A 24,361-nucleotide genomic window follows, 5' to 3' on the forward strand; every position below is an offset into this window, starting at 1 on the left:
ATGTTTCCATCAAACTGACTTGTTGCAGATAAAAGAATGTGTGTGATGACGTAGTGCACATAAACATGACTTTTGCAGCTTAATTCTCAAGTACCAAATAAAGAAATACTATTTAAATGGATTTTCATCTTATTTCAACTGATAGTTTTGTCACAAATGTTTGCATTTTATAGTGAATGTTGCCAGCAGCTCACAGATACAGTGCGGGTATAGATTATTCTGGAAAAGATTTATTTGTCAAACGGCAGCAAGCATCGATCATGTCACCATGTTTGTTGGAAAGGAACATCAAGCTCATCACCTTGATAATGTAATAAGATAATGTATTTATTAAATCTGTATCCTAATAAACGGCATGCTTAACAAAAGAGCTTTCCCAAACGAGTTTAGTGGGAGGACCACACACCATATCATCGCGTCCCTCCAACTTTACTTCGATATGATTGTTATTATATAAATATTTGCGCATAAAGGCTTTTCCACTGCCATTACTCGCATAATTAATTGTACTGATACAAAAAGATCCCACCTTGTCTAGAGTATTTTGGAAAGTTTACTTGCAGGCCTGTCGTTGGATCAAAAAAATTCACATGTAATTTACTCGCATAAAAAGATTGGATGGAAACCTGGTTATTGTCACAGATTTCTTGGATGCATTAATGAGTTCCTCTGTTTGCATGGGAGCTCATGTGATTCAATTGGGGATCGGTGTAGCCTAATGCGGATGGCACAAATATAGTGTCGACTGTAAAATGATAAGTAATAATAACTAAATTAATTTTGGGAGAATTTACCCATGGTTGCTCTAGAAGGAAATAGCCACATTTTTTATGAGCAGTGCTTGTACAATATTGCAGATGGATATTTTCATGTTGTTCCTTGAAGCAGACTAGCGTCGACAATTCTTCCATTTCACAAATGTATGCACAGGGCAGCTACATTAGCTATGGAGTGATGTCTGTAAACTGTTAATTTGTTTGGCGTGTGAGACAGTGGGAAGTGACGTGTGAGACCGATCCTTGTGAAAAACTGTTATTGGATTTATTTAACACAATGTCTGGTGATTGTCTTTTATCCTTAATGCCCAAAGCCTCTCGTTCCTCCTTTGTTGCTTTCCACCCACGATCTTCTTAAATGGCTGCAAAAAGACTATAGTTCAACCATTTGCTCAAATAGTAATTAAGGAAATGCATTAATTGTACAGGGAAGAAGCCTTGTTTAATGTTTAACATTGCAGCACCATCATTATCGCCGCACATGGTTGTGGCTGAGGCTGTATCTTGTTTTGTTCCCCTCACAACCACAGGAGACACAGACGGGTCTAGGTTTTAGAATAATCCAACTCTTGTTGAGCTCTAATCTCTACAGCCTATCAAATGCACATTCTCAGTTTTCCCCTCTCACCTTGCGACCGCTCAAGTCCTGTCATTTTACGTGGAATACTGTTTCCATGGCAACAGGGATTTAGGGGAGTCGCACATCAACGCGGCTGCTTCTGCTGTGTGTGCACAGCGAGCAGATGTGCAGGAGAGATCCACACGACAATTCACAGCTCTCTCCGAATGCCACGGACAAGAGGAGACTGGGGGAGAGAGAGAGGAAGAGCTCAATCAATAGCATTTCCTCTTGTTGCTCCACCGTTTATTTGGTGTTTTATCTAAATGAAATGGGTCTGTGAGTGAATTTTCTCCCTTTGGTCTCTCTCCTCCCCCCTGGGCCACGGCGACGCCCCTCTCTCCCTGTCCAGGGCTTCCTGAGCCGCCGACTAAAGGGCTCCATCAAACGCACCAAAAGCCAACCCAAGCTGGACCGCAACAGCAGCTTCAGAAACATCCTGCCGGGCTTCAAGACCACAGACAATGACAGGTGAGATGCTATTTATCAACCCCCTCCACACACCTACACACACACACAACACCTACACACACAAACACATATTTCATTCTACAAACAAACACACTCATATCCACACACTCTTCACAAGGCTATTAACGTGCACTGGCTATCTTCCATTCACTAACCACTCTATGGTGTCAAGGTCAGTCAATTCTCACAGGAAAAATAAGCTTTTAATTGTACAATGGGCTAATCCACATACTGTACAGTGTGATGTCCTCCCCAACCTTCATATTGTGGGGCTGTGACACCTCACTGGTTGGTGGAATGACACTGTCAGTAGCATGGCTGCAGTGCTTTACGTGGTTCATGCAGTGCTTTACGTGGTTCTTAACCTGCACACACAGTACAGGCTCTTGTTGAGGTGGGAGGAATTGGCTGAGCTGCGCTGCGCTGTGCTGTCTGGAGATTTCATCCCTCATTACACCTGCCCATTAGCCTAGGTTTGGAGGAAGAGGAAATCTTTCTCATGGCAACCACAAGGCACTGGAGCATGATAGTGGCAATGCTTGTGTGAGTAGCTATCCTGGAGTATGATGCAGTGGACCGTACATGCTTGAATACGGTTTGTTACTTTTGAGGGTGTGTTTGTTTGTGTGGGTATGTTTGGAACTGGCATCCAAGCTCCTGGCTCTAGTAGTGTAGACCAGTGTTTACTGTACCATCAACCGAATTTTGGTCTGCTCGGAGTACCCTTAAAGTACACACTCGTGCATTCTACTAGTAAGCCTAAAGTCTCATGAATCTTCTCAAGTACCCTCTGTGGATAGGCCAAGTCCCCCCAGTGGTCCTAGTACCCCTGGTTGGGAACAACAACTGGTGTAGACAAACAGACTGGGTGGGTGTCGTCAACACCAGTCACTGACAGGTCCACTCCCCTCAATGAGCTCACACAACCCACTGAGTGAACGTTATAAATGGCCATGCAGCAGAGTGGTGCCACCTCCACTACACACTGTCATGTTTTGTTTCTATAGTGGCATGGACTCAAGTAGAGGTTGATGTAGCCTATATGCTATATCTGTTCTAATGGTGATTTGATTTTGTTTCTGAACATGAACATGTACCCTAACAACCATTTCATTATCAAGACTGTATGAGGAGCCAATGTGGGCTTGTTCCTTATTCCATAGCTGTACATTATGTTGTGGCATTGTCATTTGTATGGACCTCCTTTGTCTTTGAGGCATTGGTTTTGCTAACCCGGGACGCCTTTGCCTCGAAAGACTCACCCTGCACAGAACAGTGAACTGAGAGAACCCCCCTCCCCCAGTGCTGTAGTGTTTCTGTGGTCGCTTCCGTCGCCTGGTTAGCCATTGGAAGGGTTTCCAGGTCATCTTTTAGTTCCAGCTCAGGGCAGTACTGTACAGTACAGGCAGTGGCCTACTTAATTACAGTGGCACACAGCTCTGTAACAGAGAGACACACTAATACCAAGAGACATGGGACCCTCGGGCCAGCCTGTGTCGCAAGCCTTCTCAGCTTTGTGTGTGTGTGTACTAGTGTCTTTGTTTGGGTTTTATTTAAAGCTTCAATATGTAACTTTTTGGGCGATCCGTCCAAATTCACATTGAAATGTTTGTTTATAGATCTGTCATTCTCATTGAAAGCAAGTCTAGGAAGTGGTAGATATGTTATATGTGTTCTATGTCTATGCTTCCATTGCTTAAGTTTAGTTTTTGCGTCTTTTACTTTCGGCTTTGTACACCAGCTTCGAACAGCTGAAATTACAGTATTCTTGTTTATGGGAAATATATTTCAGAGGTTTAGATGGTATAATGATTCTCTACTCCCATCAAACTCAACTCTGGACCTCGAAGCCACTTCCACTGCATTCTTTCATTGTTCCCCTCTCATCAGGGACTGATTTAGACCCGCGACACCAGGTGTGTGCAATTAATTATTAGGCAGAACACAATACCAGCAGGCTCCGGACTTTGTAGGGTAAGAGTTGAGTACCCTTGCTCTACACTATCCTTGCTAGTTTTGTCACATAAACTAAAATTTAACAAACCATTTGAATTTTAGCAACCAGGAAATAGTGGAGCTATCTTTAAGGAAGAAAAATAGGAAATAGACTGGTGCCTTTTGATGGCAAGCTGCTGTCTTCGTTTTAGAGCCTGATACCAATATTGTTTTTCTCTTGACTAGAGTCACGAATTCCGACTGATACTGTACTGTATGTACTATATTGCAATTGGCCGTGTTGACCTAGTGATTTCTCAGTGTGACTGGCTGACTGGCTGACTGGCTCAATGGCTGACTGGCTCAGTGGCTGGCTGGCTCAATGACTGACTTACCGGCTGGCTCAATGAATGAATGACTGACTGACCGGCTGGCTCAATGACTGACTGACTGACCGGCTGGCTGGCTGACTGACTGACTAGCTGGCTCAATGACTGGCTGGCTGGCTGGCTCAATGACTGACTGGCTGGCTGGCTCAATGACTGACTGGCTGGCTGGCTGACTCAATGACTGGCTGGTTGGCTCAATAGCTGACTGACTGGCTGGTTCAATGACTAGCTTGATGGCTGGCTCAATGACTGACTGACTGGCTAGCTCAATGACTGACTGGCTGGCTGGCTCAATGGCTGGCTGGCTGGCTCAATGGCTGGCTGGCTGGCTGGCTCAATGACTGACTCAGTGGCAGGCTCAATGGCTGGCTAGCTGGCTCAATGACTGACTGACTGGCAGGCTCAATGACTGGCTGGCTGGCTAGCTGGCTCAATGACTGACTGGCTGGCTGGCTGGCTGGCTGGCTCAATGACTGGTTGGCTGGCTCAATGACTAGCTGGCTGACTCACTGGCTGGCTCAATGACTGGCTGGCTCAATGACCGGCTGGCTGACAGGCTGGCTGGCTCAATGACTGACTGGCTGGCCGGCTTACTGACTGACTGGCTGGCTGGCTCAATGACTGGCTGGCTGGCTGGCTCAATGACTGACTGACTGGCTGGTTCAATGACTGACTGACTGACTGACTGGCTGGCTGGCTCAATGGCTGATTGGCTTAATGACTGATTGGCTGGCTGGCTCAATGACTGACTGACTGGCTGGCTGGCTCAATGACTGACTGGCTTGCTGACTCAATGGCTGGCCTCCTGGCTGGCTGACTCAATGGCTGTCTGGCTGGCTGGCTCAATGGCTGGCTGGCTTAATGACTGATTGGCTGGCTGGCTCAATGACTGACTTACTGGCTGTCTCAATGACTGGCTGGCTGTCTCGACTGACTGACTGATTGGCTGTCTCGACTGACTGTCTCAATGACTGACTGACTGACTGGCTGACTGGCTGTCTCAATGACTGACTGACTGATTGATTGGCTGTCTCAACTGACTGTCTCAATGACTGACTGACTGACTGTCTCAATGACTGACTGACTGGCTGGCTCAATGACTGACTGACTGGCTGGCTCAATGACTGACTTACTGGCTGTCTCAATGACTGGCTGGCTGTCTCAATGACTGGCTGGCTGTCTCAATGACTGACTGACTGACTGACTGGCTGTCTCAATGACTGACTGACTGGCTGTCTCAATGACCGACTGACTGACTGACTGACTGACTGACTGACTGGCTGTCTCATCTGACTGACTGACTGACTGACTGACTGGCTGTCTCGACTGACTGACTGATTGGCTGTCTCGACTGGCTGTCTCAATGACTGACTGACTGGCTGTCTCAATGACTGACTCGCTCGCTCACCCAATGACTCAATGACAGACTCAATGACTGACTCACTGACCATGCATTCTACACTATAAATATATAGCCCACTGATTCGGAAACCAAATAAGTAGACTCGTAATTTTACCCAGGAAATGCACTAAATAGATCAATCAGTATTGTACTGTATGTCCTCAGAGGCATCTTGACTGTTTTAATATCGCTCAGGTATTTACTGGCAGTAGTCCCAGGCAGGCGGGGATGAGCAATGTGGATGTGGTGCATAATAAAGACAGGATGAGGATTTGGCCTCGCTGTCAGAACGATATTTGCCACTTTTTGAGTCTCGGAGATTTGTGCTTAATTTGATAACTGGCATGTCGAATTTCATTCTGGAAGGTGAGGGTATTCCTCTTGTAGGATAGCCTATTATTAAAGTCAAAATCTGTACGATTTCCTGGTTTTCAATGGTCATTTAAATGAGTGATATACGGTATTTACATATTGATTCTTGAATAATACAACTTATACATGCCTCATGACTGGATCCATACACTTCCATTAGGGTCTACACTACATTTTGTTGTCTAATCACAAACTTATGTCATATCTCCCTTCCATCTTTCATTTCAAATGTGATTGATTTATTCCGATAAAGGTTATTTCATGAGTCTGTATAAAAGCTTACTAGCCTGTGATTTGAGAGTGAATAATAAGGTATGCCCTTTTACTCAGTCTGGTGCATCTGTTATCAAACATATTTGTCTCAAATACAATTTCAGCTGGAGGAGCTTGAGGCTTATCATGTAATCATCAGCTAACAATTTCTTATTGGTCAGTTTTTAACCTACACAAAACAACATTCCAAAAAGAAGCAACATTCACAGATATACAAAAATCATTGTAGAATCTATTCTGTCAATACAGTATGTAGCCTTTATATAGGGCATTTTATTTTCAGAGAGATTGATAAGACTTGCAAGAGCCTTCATTCAGAGAAAAAAAAAAACACTCTTAAGGAAAATAACCCATTTTATCCCTACTGTCTAGACCAATGCTTTTCTCCACACCCACTCACTGTTGAAGCCATAAAAAACACCTAGCAGGGTCAGTCTTTTTCCAAATGTCAGGTCAAATTCCACATTTGAACTTTTACAGCAAATGCATTGTATTTGATAGCTACTGTACTTATAACATACAGCTGGCTTGTATACAGACCGTACGTTTGGTCCTTGTATAAGAGTATTTGATTTTGAACTGGCTCTTTCCGAGACCATCCGCCAAATGTTCCTGGCATCATGACTGTGCTCAATGGGCTTGGAGCAGAGCAACTTAATATTGCAGGCCTATACGGTAACTGCTGTCAGGAGCAGGAAGAAGGCGGGGAGGGGAGCTACTGCTTGACAGAGGCTGTCATCATGTCATGTCTCTGTTCCTTCTCAACACTGTCTGACATGGGAAATGACTCTGAGATCTTCTCACTGACAGACTGCATGTTAATGCAGCCCGCTCTATTCCTATCAGGCTCTGAGCCTTCCAGGGCCAGCAGCAAACACCATGCCAGGAGGAGACGGCATTGTTGATTGATTACACTGGTGGTGCTGTACCGGGTTTCCCATCAGTGTTATGTCTTGACATTAAGCACACGTTTGTTGAGAATCAAATCCCAATGACTGCAGAGAAACAGGATTCTGTCTGCCGCAAGACAGATTTTTGTCAATCCCACTAGCCCGGAAATGTCACGCTGAGCTACTGGAGATGAAATCATAATCGGTGCAAGTGTTGTGTTGGTGATGTTGTTGATGCTGAAGGTTACAGGTCAAGACAGTTGTAGTGGTGATGTTGTTGATGCTGAAGGTTACAGTATATGCTGATGCAGAACTACCAGAGGCCACTGTCCTGACTGAGCAGTGATCTGACCAGCCAATGGAAGTGGTAAGCTATAATGCTTACGGCAGTGAGTCCCACTCATCGGCACAAAGCCCCTGTCTTGTTACTTTGGATTTATTTGATTTAAATGAGAGCTTAACCCAATCCTTAACCGTTCGGTGTGGTTCGTCGTTTCACACACGCACGCATTCACGCACATACTTATTCGTTCTGTGTGAGTATTTAGTCCTTACCTGTAATTGGGTAGCTAATCGTTACAGGGCCGTTAAGCTGGAGATGATCACCTTGTTGGACTATCAGTCCTGGTTTTAGGCTGTGATTTCTCCATATCTCCTATTCTTTACTAAGTGGTCTTTGTTTTTATATGTTTTTACATTATGCCACCTTTAATATAGTACTACTTAGCAACCTATCTATATTAGCCTCCTCTGGAGTACTCTTCGTTTTAATGTGGAAGGTAAGCAGAAAGCCCTTAAGGTACCAGAATTCTGTGGTGACGCGAGCAATGTGTCAGAAACAGTTGTGTGGCTCAAGCTGCGCTCACTTCCATGTAAGACTTCAGAGACACAATCATTTGTGTGAAAGGAGAAAAAAACATATTGTGAAGTCTAGAAAAAAAAATTGGCTGAAAATTGCTCACTTATCTGTGGAAAGTGTCAGTTGCCGGGGAAGCAAAGATACCATTTACTTTATGCAGTGTTGTCATAGAAACAATAAAAACCTGACAGTTATCTAGTGTGTATATTGTTAATTGTAGCATTGTGCGTGTGCCTCCAGTGACTGAAATTCTTCTCAGAGCTGGCTGTCAATGACTGTCCCTCTTCTGACAGTGTAGGGAAGATAATGGCCACTTATGATTTACCCTTGTTCTCTACAACTTTAGTGAATGCTGCCTATGAACAAGGCTTCTGAATTCTTCTGAACAGAGCACAGCTCCAAAAGATCTGATTGACCAATTAGCCCAAAGCTGACAGAGCATACCATATGGCCTCTCCCTGTACTGTCCGCACGCACCCCCTCACTACTCCCCCGGAGGCAGGTCCCTGTGCAGGGAGCAGGCCGGTCTGTCACAAAGACACCAAGACAAAAGACCGCACGCACGCACAAACACGCATGTACGTACACACACACACACACACACACACACACACACACACACACACACACACACACACGCGGCAGCGGGGGGCAGAGCTACATCACGCCACACAGCCTTATGCTGCGTGCACACAGACACACAGACAGAGAGAAGGAAGGATAGGAGAGGGATAGAGAGAGAGCGCAAGACGGTCGACTCCGAGCAGTCCTCCACCAGCCAGATAGAGGGAGAGAAGGAGAGAGAAAGCAGTTGCCCTTAAAGGAGAGGAGTGGGGGAGGAAGTAGGGCAGGCTGTCTCTCAGTGGGGCTAGAATAAAGAGTCCAGAGGAGACAGACTGGGAGGGGAGGGAGGGAAGGGGGTGGGAAGAGTGGAGGAGGGAGGGAAGAGAGAGAGAGGGAGGGTAGGAGAGCACAAGGCTAATAGCAGCTAGCAGAAGCCCACTGTGAAAGCTGAATGAGCACCACCACGCTCTCAGTAGAAAATGGAACTCTGAGACGGCTCCCTCATCATCCCCCACCTCTTCCACGCCCCCGTCCCCCCGCTCCGATTGTTTCCGGGGATTCTGATAGAATGTCTGGTGAGTATTCCGCCACATCTAATGGACTGCACTGTCTTCATCTCAAGGTATGTTAGGGACGCTTAACAAGCTGCATTTACATATAGACTTTGTGGGCTCTGCATCTCATTATCTGTCTATAGACATTGAGGGTGTTTCTCATGTTTGGATGCTATGTGGTAGTCTCTGTTTAGAGCTGAGCGATATGGACAAAAATCCATTAATCAACATTAATAAATAGAAGAAGATTATAATTCTTTGTTGTTTTTATCCTTTAAACTACTACTACTACTACTACTACTACTACTACTACTACTAGTTTGATGGTTGTAGCCTTCAATTGTCCCATTAACAATAACCCATACTAGAAAACTTATTTCAATCCAAACTTTGCATTTCTCTAGCATAGGCTACTTATCATAATGAATGATATCAGCAAAATGCCTGCTATAAGTGATCAGTATGGTCGGTGTCAATCATTTTCAGTTTGTGGTCCCAGCTCTACTCTCTGTCATTCTGGTTCTGGTTTTCATTTACAGAGTCATATAATTTACATTTTGAATGATGGCGTGTCACATTAAATATTTGCTGCTAGGAGACATCTTCATTTGCTGTTAGCCAGGCAGCACAGTGTTCCTTTGTGTCAGAATAGATGCACAACACTGTAGTTCACTCTGTAATGACATCTCAACAATGTTACTTTGAAAGGCATCCACAGATATGCTGCTATTCTTAAACCTATTGAAATATTCAATAGAGAAGTGGCAATCAGCTCTACCCGTGTGTGTGTGTGATGCATAGAGAGTCGTGGGGAGATATTTTCCTCAATCTTAATTCACAAGGAGCTCCATGTTGAGGATCAGGTCGTGTGCATGTGAAGAAGCTGAAACAGGGACCATAGAGGTCTGAATCCAGACCAACACTACCTCCCTTAATGCAGCACAGCTTCTCTGACTGCAAAAGAGAAGAAGGATGTTGGAGAAAATATTAAGGGCTTTAATGATTTCTGCCATGGCATTGTTTTACTGGCCTGTAAAAAAGGCATTGTGATATGCCTGCTGGCGTCTCTGTGCCTGCCGCGCACACACACACGCTAGACAGAGACGCCAATCTTTTAATGGAAGGATTCTGGAGTCTGAAGTAAAGTGTTGGTGCTCATTAAAACCAAACTCCTGTCACATCCAATTTCTGGAAGCAATCAGACATCTTCTTAGCAGTGGAACAGTTGCCAAAAAGAGGCGAAAACATGTCATCACCCTTCTAAGCCAATGTGATATCATGTCTTCCCAGTCGCAGCACTTATTTTAAACACTAAAAGTGTTTAAAGATTTCAGTTTAGTGTGTATTTATTTATTCAAGATTTAAACTGATATAAATGTTAATATTTAGGTTTAATTTATTTGCACCAAATAAAAGAATACAGATCAAATGAAAAAGTGTGCCGGTCTGGTTTGGAAGGCCTTCCAGTGCATTCGGAAAGTATTCAGACATTCCCCTTTTCCACATCTTGCTACGTTACAAGCTTATTCTAACATGGATTTCAAAAATAACTAATCCTCATCAATCTACACACAATACCCCGTAATGACAAAGCAAAACCAGGTTTTTAGAAATGTTTGTATGTATTAAAAACCAAAAACAGATACTTTATTTACATAAATATTCAGAACCTTGGCTATGAGACTAGAAAATTAGCACAGGTGCATCTTGTTTCCATTTGTATTTATAATGGAGCCCCATTTGCTGCTGCCAAGGAATCAGCTACTCTTCCTGGGATCCAGCAAAATTAAGGCAGTTTATACATTTTTAAAACATTACAATACATTCACAGATTTCACAACACACTGTGTGCCCTCAGGCCTCTACTCCACCACTACCACATATCTACAGTACTAAATCTATGTGTATGTATAGTGTGTGTGTGTGTATATGCATGTGTCTGTTCCAATGTTTGTGTTGCTTCACAGTTCTCGCTACTCCATAAAGTGTTTTTTTTAATTTTTTTAAATCAAATTTACTGCTTGCTTACTTGATGTGGAATAGAGTTCCATGTAGTCATGGCTCTATGTAGTACTGTGTGCCTCGAATAGTCTGTTCTGGACTTGGAGACTGTGAAGAGACCTCTTGTGGCATGTCTTGTGGGCTGTGCATAGGTGTCCGAGCTGTGTGCCAGTAGTTTAGACAGACCGCTGGGTGCATTCAACATGTCAATACCTCTCATAAATAAAAGTAGTGATGAAGTCAATCCCTCCTCCACTTTCCGCCAGGAGAGATTGACATGCATATTATTAATATTAGCTCTCTGTGTACATCCATGCTGCCCTGTTCTAAGCCAATTACAATTTTCCTAAGTCCTTTTTTGTGGCATTTGACCACATGACTGAACAGTGGTCAAGGTGCGACAAAACTAGGGCCTGTAGGACCTGCCTTGTTGATAGTAGTGTTAAGAAGGGAGAGCATCGTTTTATTATAGACAGACTTCTCCCCATCTTAGCTACTACTGCATCAATATGTTTTGACCATGACAGTTTACAATCTAGTGTTACTCCAAGCAGTTTAGTCATCTCAACTTGCTCAATTTCCACATTATTTATTACAAGATTTAGTTGAGGTTTAGGTTTTAGTGAGAGTTCCAAATACAATGGTTTTAGTTTTAGAAATATTTAGGGCTAACTTATTCCTTGCCACCCACTCTGAAACTAACAGTAGCTCTTTGTTGAGGGTAGCAGTCATTTCAGTCGCGGTAATAGCTGATGTGTATAGTGTTGAGTCATCCGCATACATAGAAACTCTGGCTTTACTCAGTCAGTGGCATGTCGTTAGTAAAAATTGAAAAAAGCAAGGGGCCTAAACAGCTACCCTGGGGAATTCCTGATTCTAACTGAGTTATATTTGATAGGCTTCCATTAAAGAACACCCTCTGTGTTATGTTAGACAAGTAACTCCTTATCCACATTATAGCAGGGGGTATAAAGCCATAACACAAGTTTTCCTGCAGCAGACTATGATCAGTCATTTTATCATTAATTTCTCTCAGCCACTCATCAGTCATTTGTGTAAGTGTTGTGCTTGTTGAGTGTCCTTCTCTATAAGCATGCTGAAATTCTCTTGTCAATTTGTTTACTGTGAAATAGCATTGTATCTGGTCAAACACAATTTTTTCCAGAAGTTTACTAAGGGTTGGTAACAGGCTGATTGGTCGGCTATTTGAGCCAGTAAAGGGGGCTTTACTATTCTCGGGTAGCGGAATGACTTTAGCTTCCCTCCACGCCTGAGGGCACACACTCTCTAGTAGGTTTACATTTAAGATGTGGCAAATAGGAGTGGCAATATCGTCTGCTATTATCCTCAGTAATTTTCCATCTAGATTGTCACCCCGGTGGCTTGACATTGTTGATAGACAACAATAATTTTTTCACCTCTTCCACTCTGACTTTACGGAATTCAAAAGTACAATTCTCATCTTTCATAATTTGTTCCAATATACTTGGATGTGTAGTGTCAGCGTTTGTTGCTTGCATGTCATCCCTAAGTTTGCTTATCTTGCCCATGAAAAAGTCATTAAAGTAGTTTGCAATATCAGTGGGCTTTGTGATGAATCTGATTCAATGAATGAAGGAGGCAAGTTTGCTTTTTTCCCCAAAATGTGCCCCAAAGCTTTTTACTATCATTCTTGATATAATTTATATTTGTTTCATAGTGTAGTTTCTTTTAATTTAGTTTAGTCAAATTATTTCTTAATTGCAGTATGTTTGCCAATCAGTTGGGCTGCCAGACTTAATAGCCATACATTTTGCCTCAAACTCATTTTCAATTCCTCATCAATCCAAGGGGATTTAACAGTTTTTACTGACTGTTAGCACTTGCTGGTCTATAGCAGCATCCCACAAGAATGGGCTTTAGGTGAGGCAGATGAACCTGTAGCCATATTACTTCAACAGTATTTAACATTAGATAATCTCTTAAGCTTTACAGGAATGTGGTTCTGAATGTAGACCGCAACACCGCCTCCTTTGGCATTTCTGTCTTTTCGGTAGAGGTTATAACCATGTATTGCTACCACTGTATCATCAAAGGTATTACCTAAGTGAGTTTCAGAGATAGTCAGAATATGAATGTCATCTGTTACAAGCAAGTTATTGACTTCATGGACCTTGTATTTTAGGCTACATATGTTAGTATGGGGTCTTTTTAGCAATTTTCTGGGTTGCTTGATTGTTTTTAATGCTTTACTGGGAAGCTTGTCAGAGGTAGACTTCCTCATGTTATTTACATTGGAGCTGATAGTGCAGGGCGAGCTGCGTAAAGTGGTATTCCTACTATTACACACCGCCTCAGTGCTAACAATGTAACTCTGGTTTATAGGCTCATGATTACTGCTTACAATAAGTGTAGGATAAACAGATGTATTTGGTGCAGTTAGGGGTACATAAATTAAATGACTTACATTGTGTTTGCCAATGCCCCTAAGATCATGTACATTTGATGCAGCATTATGACGACTCGTCACAATGGTAGGGATTAACTGAGCTGGTCTTGGATCATTTACCAGTCATTGTTTCAACTCAGCCTTGAAATACGTGGACAGTGTCCAGGAGCCAAGATGATTTGGATGGACTCCATCATTCCTATAGAGTATCTTCGGTTTCCAGAAGGTGTCAAAGTTATCAATAAAAGTGACTCCAGCAGAGCTACAGTAGTATTTTAGCCAGATGTGTAATGCCAGCAGTCTGCTGAATCTTTCACACCCACGGCCCAACGATGGTACTGGACCTGAAATTATTGGCCGTTTTTGGAGTCTTTTAATGACAGTCATTGACTGTCCTTGAGATGTTTCTACAGCTTGATCCGTAGAGCTCTGAGACAGGATTGTTTCGAGGCATTAAATTTGGGGAATGGTCTCCAAAAAATGTCTGCAGCATTGAAGGTCCCCAAGAACAATGTGGCTTCCATCATTCTTAAACGGAAGAAGTTTGGACCCACCAAGACTCTTCCTAGAGCTGGCCGTCCGGTCAAACTGAGCAATCGGAGGAACACCAGGGCCTGTAGTGACGCCTCTTCACTGAGATACAGTGCCTTCGACCACTGCGCCACTCGGGAGCCCGATGGTCACTCTGACAGAGCTCCAGAGTTTCTCTGTGGTAATGGGAGAACCTTCCAGAAGGATAGTCATCTCTCCAGCACTCCACCAATCAGGCCTTTATGGTAGAGTGGCCAGACGGAAGCCACTCCTCAATAAAAGGCACATGATAGCACGCTTGGAGTTTGCCAAAAGGCACCTAAAAGACTCAGACCATGAGAAACAAGATTCTCTGGTCTGATGAAACTAAGATTGAACTCTTTAGCCTGAATGCCAAACGTCACGTCTGGAGATAACCTGGCATCATCCCATACGGTGAAGCATGGTAGTGGCAGCATCATGCTGTGGAGATGTTTATCAGTGGCAGGGACTGGGAGACTAGTCAGTATCGAGGGAAATATGAACCAATGCCTGCGGTTATTGTCCTGCTAAAAGGTGAATTCATCTCCCAGTGTCTGGTGGAAAGCACACTAAACCAGGTTTTACTCTAGGATTTTGCCTGTGCTTAAGCCCCATTAAGTATTTTTTTTATCCTGAAAAAACTCCCGAGTCCTTAACGATTACAAGCATACCCACAACATGATGCAGCCACCACTCTGCTTGAAAATATGGAGAGTGGTACTCAGTAATGAGTTGTATTGGATTTGCCCTAAAAATAATACTTTGTATTCAGGACACAAAGTGAATTGCTTTGCCAAAATGTTTTCAGTATTACTTTAGTGCCTTGTTGCAAACAGGATGCATGTTTTGGAATATTTTTATTCTGTACAAGCTTTTTCACTCTCTCAATTAGGTTTGTCTTGTGGATGAACTATATTGTTGTTGATCCATCCTCTGATTCTCATATAACAACCATTAACCTCTGTAACTGTTTCAAAGTCACCATTGGCCTCATGGTGAAATCTCTGAGTGGTTTCCTTCCTCTCCGGCAACTGAGTTAGGAAGGACGCCTCTATCCTTGTAGTGACTGTGTGTATTGATACACCATCCAAATAACTTCATCATGCTCAAGGGGATTTTCAATGTCTGCTTTCTTTCTTTTTTACCCACCCAAGGTGCCCTTTGCGAGGCATTCGAAAACCTCCCTGGTCTGTGTGGTTGAATCTGTTTGGATTCACTGCTTGAGTAAGGGACCTTACAGATAATTGTATGTGTGGTGTACAGAGTTGAGGTAGTCATTCAAAAATCATGTTAAACATTATTATTGCACACATTGAGTCCATGCAACTTATTATGTGACTTGTTAAGCAAATGTATACTCCTGGACTTATTTAGGCTTGCCATAACAAAGGGGTTGAAAACGTATTCACTCAAGACATTTCAGCTTTTTATTTTTTTGTAAAAATGTCAACCAAAAAAACATCATTCCACTTTGACATTATGGGGTTGTGTGTGTGTGTGTGTGTGTGTGTGTGTGTGTGTGTGTGTGTGTGTGTGTGTGTGTGTGTGTGTGTGTGTGTGTGTGTGTGTGTGTGTGTGTGTGTGTGTGTGTGTGTGTGTGTGTGTGTGATCCAGTGACAAATATCCAATAAAAAAATAAATAAAAATAAAAAAAAATTCAGACTGTAATGCAACAAAATGTGGACAAAGTCAAGGGGTGTGAATACGTTCTGAATGCACTGTTCACATTAAAATACACCTTTTATTATACACGATACAAAAGCAAATCAGAAAAAAAATGCTGTTCTTCAGAGGCACAGAATAGCCTATTTCTACATAGCCTCCATGTTCGTTCTTTCCTACACTAGAACATGCTTTCTGCCTGTTATTTTGTGGGACATCTTTGCTCTAATGTTTTCTATTCGGATCTAGGGTCCTTCGCGAGGCACATTTCCTGTTAGTAGGGAGTGTTTGAAACATTTTGGAGGTGGCCGGGATTTAAAAAAAAACAACTGTCAAAAAGCCACTTAGTAAACTGATATATCTGAGATAAAACTTGGAGATGGCTGCAGCAATGAATAACGATGAATAGGCTCGTCTTTATTCGCATAAAATATTTTGCAAATCTGTTGTCTTTGTTACACCTTTTTTTCCTTTTGATGTTTTAACTTTAACGGACTGGAACTGCACAACAGATGGCAAATCAACTGCATACAGGGGAGATAGTGAAATGCTGTACTGTGCATTTAATCTGGTAGTTTGAATACAGTGCAACACTGCTACGCCCAGCAAAGGTTGCTACTTGGCAACCCCGAAGACTGCATGAAATAGCCTACATCTGGTGTAATAACACTACAAAACAGCGTTATGCCTCTTACTCACTCTAAATGAAACTAGAATGAGACAGAAATAAGCATGGCAAGGCCACATGAGTTAAATGAAAGATTGAATGCAGAAAATAAAGTGTTCTTCATTATGCTGTTAGCATAGAGGGATCTGAAAACATTATAGCATAGAAATTTGAAGCTCGTGTTGACTGAGTTATATTCTTTATTCTGTGCCAGTCTATTGTATACATGCAGACATGTTACTGTATCCACATTTTCATTTTTTAAATATATTTTTATATCTCCAGTATGTTCTGTGTTTAGTAATGCACTCCTTTTGACTCAGCCGAGTCACAAAGGCACTTGTTTCTCCGCACTTAATGGCCTTATTATTTCCTGTTATGTTATTCAGGCTCCTATAAGCCATCCAGTTCCTTGGCAGCATCACCGGATCTTCACTTTATAAGGCTTGACATCATCTACATCCTGTGATTTGTCTGTGTTCCAAATGTTGATTCTCCCATTTGGGACACTACTAAGCCAGCACTGTGTTCTTAATCCCTTGAATGCTGGTGACAAAATCAGTGATACATTTATTTTTTTCTCCAGATAAAATATCTCTGGGGTTTCTAAACATGAACAACAATATCAGTATAGAGTTGGATATTATTTTTTACTGATATTATTTTTAAATGATAGCGATGGGACCTGTCTGTACAGTAGTGCCACTTGTCTGGTGAACAGCAATACATATAACCCCATGAAATACTAGAGTAGAATATGCTATTGATAAATTACCCCTTCATACATCAAAATATCTAAATGTGCTAGTACTGTAAGTAGTATTTGCTTATGTTTTTATGTGTTTAGCTCAAATAAGAATTCTACTGTCGCAGAGACACAAAAGTCCAATCTAATTTAATCGGCTGTTATGAAGTTGTGGGCGTACAGTTGAAGTCAGAAGTTTACATACACTTAGGTTGGAGTCATTAAAACTCCTTTTTCAACCACTCCATACATTTCTTGTTAATAAACTATAGTTTTGGCAAGTCGGATAGGACATCTACTTTGTGCATGACACATAATTTTTCCAACAATTGTTTACAGACAGATTATTTGACTTATAATTCTCTGTATCACAATTCCAGTGGGTCAGACCTATGAAAGAAAATTGTAGACTTCCACAAGTCTGGTTCATCCTTGGGAGCAATTTCCAAATGCCTGAAGGTACCACGTGTATCTGTACAAACAATAGCACGCAAGTATAAACACCATGGGACCACGCAGCCGTCATACTGCTCAGGGAGGAGACGCGTTCTGTCTCCTGGAGATGAACGTACTTTGGTGCGAAAAGTACAAATCAATCCCAGAACAACAGCAAAGGACTTTGTGAACCGCCATTAAAAAAACAGTCTACAGTTTGCAACTGCACATGGGGACAAAGATCGTACTTTTTGGAGAAATGTCCTCTGGACTCTGATTTGAGTCCCTTTTTTTACTAGGTCCCCCCGTGTGGTTCTGGGATTTTTGCTCACCGTTCTTGTGATCATTTTGACCCCCACGGGGTGAGATCTTGCGCGGAGATCGAGGGAGATTATCAGTGGTCTTGTATGTCTTCCATTTCCTGATAATTACTCCCACAGTTGATTTCTTCAAACCAAGCTGCTTACCTATTGCAGATTCAGTCTTCCCAGCCTGGTGCAGGTCTACAATTTTGTTTCTGGTGTCCTATGACAGTTCTTTGGTCTTGGCCATAGTGGAGTTTGGAGTGTGACTGTTTGAGGTTGTAGACAGGTGTCTTTTAAACTGATAACATTCATGCAGTCTCCTCTGAACAGTTGATGTTGATGTATCTGTTACTTGAACTCTGTGAAGCATTTATTTGGGCTGCAAGCTGAGGTGCAGTTAACTCTAGTGAACTTATCCTCTGCTGCAGAGTTACAGTGCCTTGCGAAAGTATTCGGCCCCCTTGAACTTTGCGACCTTTTGCCACATTTCAGGCTTCAAACATAAAGATATAAAACTGTATTTTTTTGTGAAGAATCAACAACAAGTGGGACACAATAATGAAGTGGAACGACATTTATTGGATATTTCAAACTTTTTTAACAAATCAAAAACTGAAAAATTGGGCGTGCAAAATTATTCAGCCCCTTTACTTTCAGTGCAGCAAACTCTCTCCAGAAGTTCAGTGAGGATCTCTGAATGATCCAATGTTGACCTAAATGACTAATGATGATAAATACAATCCACCTGTGTGTAATCAAGTCTCCGTATAAATGCACCTGCACTGTGATAGTCTCAGAGGTCCGTCAAAAGCGCAGAGAGCATCATGAAGAACAAGGAACACACCAGGCAGGTCCGAGATACTGTTGTGAAGAAGTTTAAAGCCGGATTTGGATACAAAAAGATTTCCCAAGCTTTAAACATCCCAAGGAGCACTGTGCAAGCGATAATATTGAAATGGAAGGAGTATCAGACCACTGCAAATCTACCAAGACCTGGCCGTCCCTCTAAACTTTCAGCTCATACGAGGAGAAGACTGATCAGAGATGCAGCCAAGAGGCCCATGATCACTCTGGATGAACTGCAGAGATCTACAGCTGAGGTGGGAGACTCTGTCCATAGGACAACAATCAGTCTTATATTGCACAAATCTGGCCTTTATGGAAGAGTGGCAAGAAGAAAGCCATTTCTTAAAGATATCCATAAAAAGTGTTGTTTAAAGTTTGCCACAAGCCACCTGGGAGACACACCAAACATGTGGAAGAAGGTACTCTGGTCAGATGAAACCAAAATTGAACTTTTTGGCAACAATGCAAAACGTTATGTTTGGCGTAAAAGCAACACAGCTGAACACACCATCCCCACTGTCAAACATGGTGGTGGCAGCATCATGGTTTGGGCCTGCTTTTCTTCAGCAGGGACAGGGAAGATGGTTAAAATTGATGGGAAGATGGATGGAGCCAAATACAGGACCATTCTGGAAGAACACCTGATGGAGTCTGCAAAAGACCTGAGACTGGGACGGAGATTTGTCTTCCAACAAGACAATGATCCAAAACATAAAGCAAAATCTACAATGGAATGGTTCAAAAATAAACATATCCAGGTGTTAGAATGGCCAAGTCAAAGTCCAGACCTGAATCCAATCGAGAATCTGTGGAAAGAACTGAAAACTGCTGTTCACAAATGCTCTCCATCCAACCTCACTGAGCTCGAGCTGTTTTGCAAGGAGGAATGGGAAAAAATTTCAGTCTCTCGATGTGCAAAACTGATAGAGACATACCCCAAGCGACTTACAGCTGTAATCGCAGCAAAAGGTGGCGCTACAAAGTATTAACTTAAGGGGGCTGGATAATTCTGCACGCCCAATTTTTCCGTTTTTGATTTGTTAAAAAAGTTTGAAATATCCAATAAATGTCGTTCCACTTCATGATTGTGTCCCACTTGTTTGTTGTTGATTCTTCACAAAAAAATACAGTTTTATATCTTTATGTTTGAAGCCTGAAATGTGGCAAAAGGTCGCAAAGTTCAAGGGGGCCGAATACTTTCGCAAGGCACTGTAACTCTGGGTCTTCCTTTCCTGTTGCGGTCCTCATTAGAGCCAGTTTCATCATAGCACTTGATGGTTTTTGTGACTGTACTTGAAGAAACGTTCAAAGTTCTTGAAATGTTCCGGATTGACTGACCTTCATGTCTTAAAGTAATGATGGACTGTCGTTTCTCTTTGCTTATTTGAGCTGTTCTTGACATAATATGGACTTGTTTTTTTACCAAATAGGGCTATCTTCTGTATACCACCCCTACCTTGACGCAACACAACTGATTGGCTCAAACGCATTAAGATGGAAGTAAATTCTACAAATTAACTTTGTTTATTGAAATGCATTCCAGGTGACTACCTCATGAAGCTGGTTGAGAGAATACCAAGCGTGTGCAAAGCTGCCATCAAGGCAAAGGGTGGCTACTTTGAAGAATCTCAAATCTGAAATATATTTTGATTTGTTAAACTATTTTGGGTTACTACATGATTCCATATGTGTTATTTCATAGTTTTGATGTCTTCACTATTATTCTACAATGTAGAAAATAATGCAAATTCAGAAAACCCCTTGAATGAGTAGCGGTGTCCAAACTTTTGACTGGTAATGTATATCATTTTTTTCCTAATATCGTACACTCTGTGTGTGTGTCGCTTCATTGACCTGGGCTATTGTTTGTTTTTAAAATGCAGATTTTTTTCGGGCCCTGCGAGCAAATGTTCCCCATGTGTGGAAATCCTTAAAACGCCACTGCTCATCTGTAGCCTATGCCACATAGAAAACAGTATTATGGCTTTTTCTTCAACAGTGAATGTACCACTCATCAAATTGCATTTTGGTGCACAGATTTGTTTACTGAAAATGATGGTGTGCCGGAAATGGGTTGTTTTAGGGGGCAGGGGATATGAAAAAAATCAAAGCGGTCCTGGCCCTGTTTACACCTTGTTTAGAAGCTTGTTTGTCATTGACTAGAAATATGCTTATAAAAATGTATATCATTGATCCCATACAATGGAAACCGACCCATTCCTATTCAAAGACCACTATAACAGTACTGCATGGAAACTAGTACAACTGTGTCTATTTGTTTAATTTCATTTAGACTTATTGTAAGCGACTTTAAACTCACATTTGTAAGATAGTCACCAAGAACAAAATACATCCAGAGCTCCCCATTTTAAAATGTTACCGACATGCTAAAAGTTTTCCCGTAAGGGATCTAGCTTCTCAGAGAGGAAGGTTTATATTAGTCCGCTCAGCTCTGCCAGTTATGCCTTTCTCTCTGTATCGTTTTCAGTATCTCACTCTGTCCCCACACTGATAAGTTGAGCTAGAGAATACAACGACAAATTCATTACCTGAGGATTTTTTCCAGACTCATCCCCTGAGGCAGGAAGTAGAGCCATGTTTAATTAAATCAGCCAATGGAGAGCCAGGGGAGCGATGAGTCAGCAGATATCTGTTTGCTGCCCAGCAGGTGCTTAATTGCCCTGCTTATCCTCCTAGACATTGATTGTAGTGTGCATGTGTTAACCAACACCACTTACAGAACAACTGAAAAGATGAACATGCACTGTAGGGGTAAACATTTCTTCTACTCTCTCTGTCTATATTATCTGTGAGACTTAATTGTCTTTTTGTCTTTTTCAGTCATTAAAATACAGTTGAGTTGTGGATTGAAGACACTCCGTGTGTATTACGGATGCTATGATTTTTACGTACAATTCATATATGGAACCAATAAAACTAAAAGGAACCCTTGAAGTTACTTGGTTGCACAAATATCTTTATCTGTATCCGCTCTCATGTTTTACTGTGGGTAGTATGGCTTACTGTGGGTAGTATGGTACTGTAGTATGTTTTACCATGGGTAGTATGTTTCACTGTGGATAGTATAGTAGTATATTTTACTGTGGGTAGTATATTTTACTGTGGGTTGTATGGTTTACTGTGGTGTAGTATGTTTTACTGGGGGTAGTATGTTTTACTGGGGGTAGCATGGCAGTATGCTTTACTGTAGGTAGTGTGTTTTACTGTGAGTAGTATGTTTTACTGGGGGTATTATGTTTTACTGGGGGTAGTATGTTTTATTGTGTGTAGAATGTTTTACTGGGGGTAGTATGTTTTACTGGGGGTAGTATGTTTTATTGTGTGTAGAATGTTTTACTGGGGGTAGCATGGCAGTATGCTTTACTGTAGATAGTGTTTTACTGTGAGTAGTATGGCCGTATGCTTTACTGTAGGTAGTGTGTTTTACTGTGAGTAGTATGGCCGTATGCTTTACTGTGGGTTGTGTGTTTTACTGGGGGTAGTATGTTTTACTGTGAGTAGTATGGCCGTATGCTTTACTGTAGGTAGTGTGTTTTACTGTGAGTAGTATGGCCGTATGCTTTACTGTAGGTAGTATGTTTTACTGTGAGTAGTATGGCCGTATGCTTTACTGTGGGTTGTGTGTTTTACTGGGGGTAGTATGTTTTACTGTGGGTAGTATGGCAGTATGTTTTATTGTGGGTAGTATGTTTTACTGTGGTGTAGTATGTTTTGCTGGGGGTAGTATGTTTTACTGGGGGTAGTATGTTTACTGTGTGTTGTATGGTTTACTGTGGTGTAGTATGTTTTACCATGGGTAGTATGTTTACTGTGGGTTGTATGGTTTACTGTGGTGTAGTATGTTTTACCATGGGTAGTATGTTTACTGTGGTTAGTATGTTTTACTGTGGTGTAGTATGTTTTACTGTTGGTAGTATGTTTTATTGTGGGTAGTATGTTTTACTGTGGGTAGTATGTTTTACTGTGGGTAGTATGGCAGTATGTTTTATTGTGGGAAGTATGTTTTACTGGGGGTAGTATGTTTTACTGGGGGTAGTATGGCTTTCTTGGCTTCTTTCACTTCAAGGATAGCAATTGTTCTCTTGAGCTGTGTTATTGCCGTTCACCTTTAATGGTCTTGATGTTGGTCTTCTTCTCCTACTATCTGTGACTAAGTGTCCAGTAAGAATGCAACCTCCCTGTTTCTGCAGCTGTGCTCTGCCATTTGCCAGAGGCACTTTAAAGCATGGTGTTGGAGCAGCGTCCCCACCTGCTATACCATCAAAAAGACGTCCAAGCAGAAGAGCTACCAGCTGGGAGAGACTAGAGAGCCCAGTCATGCCAACCCCATAGAGCCAGATCCCGTGGCATCTGACAGGGTGTACCCACAACACCAGTCTGGTTTTGGTTCACATGCCCCCCCCCAGCCCTCTCTGTGTGGGACATCGCACTGGCTGTTGCCTGCGTTGACACATTGTATGTGTGTGACTGACTGACCGTGTCTCTTCCTCTTCTCCCCCAGATCCCATCTGATGCCGAGGCTGAAGGAATCGCGGTCTCACGAGTCGTTGCTCAGCCCCAGCAGTGCAGTAGAAGCTTTAGATCTCAGCATGGAGGATGAGGTGTTGATCAAACCGGTGCACGGCAGCATCCTGGGCCAGGACTACTGCTTCGAGGTGAGCCCTCCACCACCACTGCCTGTCATGACTGTCGCAGCTCAAGGCTCGCTGACTGCTGACTCATTTTAATAGTATTTCTTAGGATCCTGAACCTCTGTACATAATGCATTGTGTTTAATATACTCTTCATTTCGTTGCCATTACATATGTCTGAAAACCTGCAGGTCTCTGACTTTCTGTCAAGCAGCCAGTGCCTTTGGGTAGTGTGTGTGTGTAGCTGGGAATTTGTTAGGGAGGAGGGTCTCCCCGCCCCTCCGCTTCCTGCCTGGTAGGGGCCTGTGTGTCTGTCTGACCCATCTGTTGGCATCTCCATGCTCCGGCTCTCTGTGGATCTGCTCTGAGAGGTGAGCTCTGAGGGGTCCCCATTCACAAGGATTTACTGCCTATTATGCTAAAGCACGCTGCCAGCTGGACAAGCTCTGTGACCGAGAGGACGTCTGACGGGGTCAGCCAAAAAAACAACAAGCATTTCTCTCATGATCAAGTGCAAGAGGATTTCAATGGCTGTCCAGGCTTTGTTTAGTCTGGTATCAGTGTGCACTGTGCAGACCCTGCAGCGCAGCTTGTGTGTGTGTGTGTGTGTGTGATACCCAACCCTGCTTTAGATTGGGTATGTAAGCCATCATTGTAAATAAGAATTTGATCTTAACTGACCTGCCTAGTTAAATAAAGGTTCATTTGAAAAGATTGATACACACATATGGTGTTTTTCATGATTCATAACCTAAAGGGCTTAATCATCTGCCATACTTTCACAGGTAACTACTTCCACTGGAACCAAATGCTTTTCGTGTCGGTCATCTGCCGAGAGGGACAAATGGATGGAAAACTTAAGGAGAGCTGTACATCCTAACAAAGTAAACCAAATGCTATATAGCGTATAGGGCCCTCTGTGGAAGAAAATAATAACAGTACAATAGAATACATGTCAAAGTAC

At 42.4% G+C, this 24,361-nt stretch overlaps 1 protein-coding gene across 2 annotated transcripts in view; it reads left to right on the forward strand.

Annotated features, from left to right (window-relative positions):
- Window positions 1-24,361, forward strand: part of dab2ipa (DAB2 interacting protein a) — a 109,917-nt gene that overhangs the window by 60,148 nt on the left and 25,408 nt on the right. Inside the window, exons 3-5 of one of the 2 annotated variants that reach the window (XM_021605356.2) lie at window positions 1,748-1,866; window positions 23,268-23,421; window positions 24,183-24,281. In XM_021605356.2, coding sequence (XP_021461031.2) covers window positions 1,748-1,866; window positions 23,268-23,421; window positions 24,183-24,281 — 372 coding nt within the window. Of the gene's footprint in view, window positions 1-1,747; window positions 1,867-8,872; window positions 9,126-23,267; window positions 23,422-24,182; window positions 24,282-24,361 lie in introns of those variants that run through there. The other variant, XM_021605358.2, reaches the window with a different exon arrangement.

This window comes from Oncorhynchus mykiss, chromosome 6, assembly GCF_013265735.2.
Source record: "Oncorhynchus mykiss isolate Arlee chromosome 6, USDA_OmykA_1.1, whole genome shotgun sequence".
NCBI lineage: Eukaryota > Metazoa > Chordata > Actinopteri > Salmoniformes > Salmonidae > Oncorhynchus > Oncorhynchus mykiss.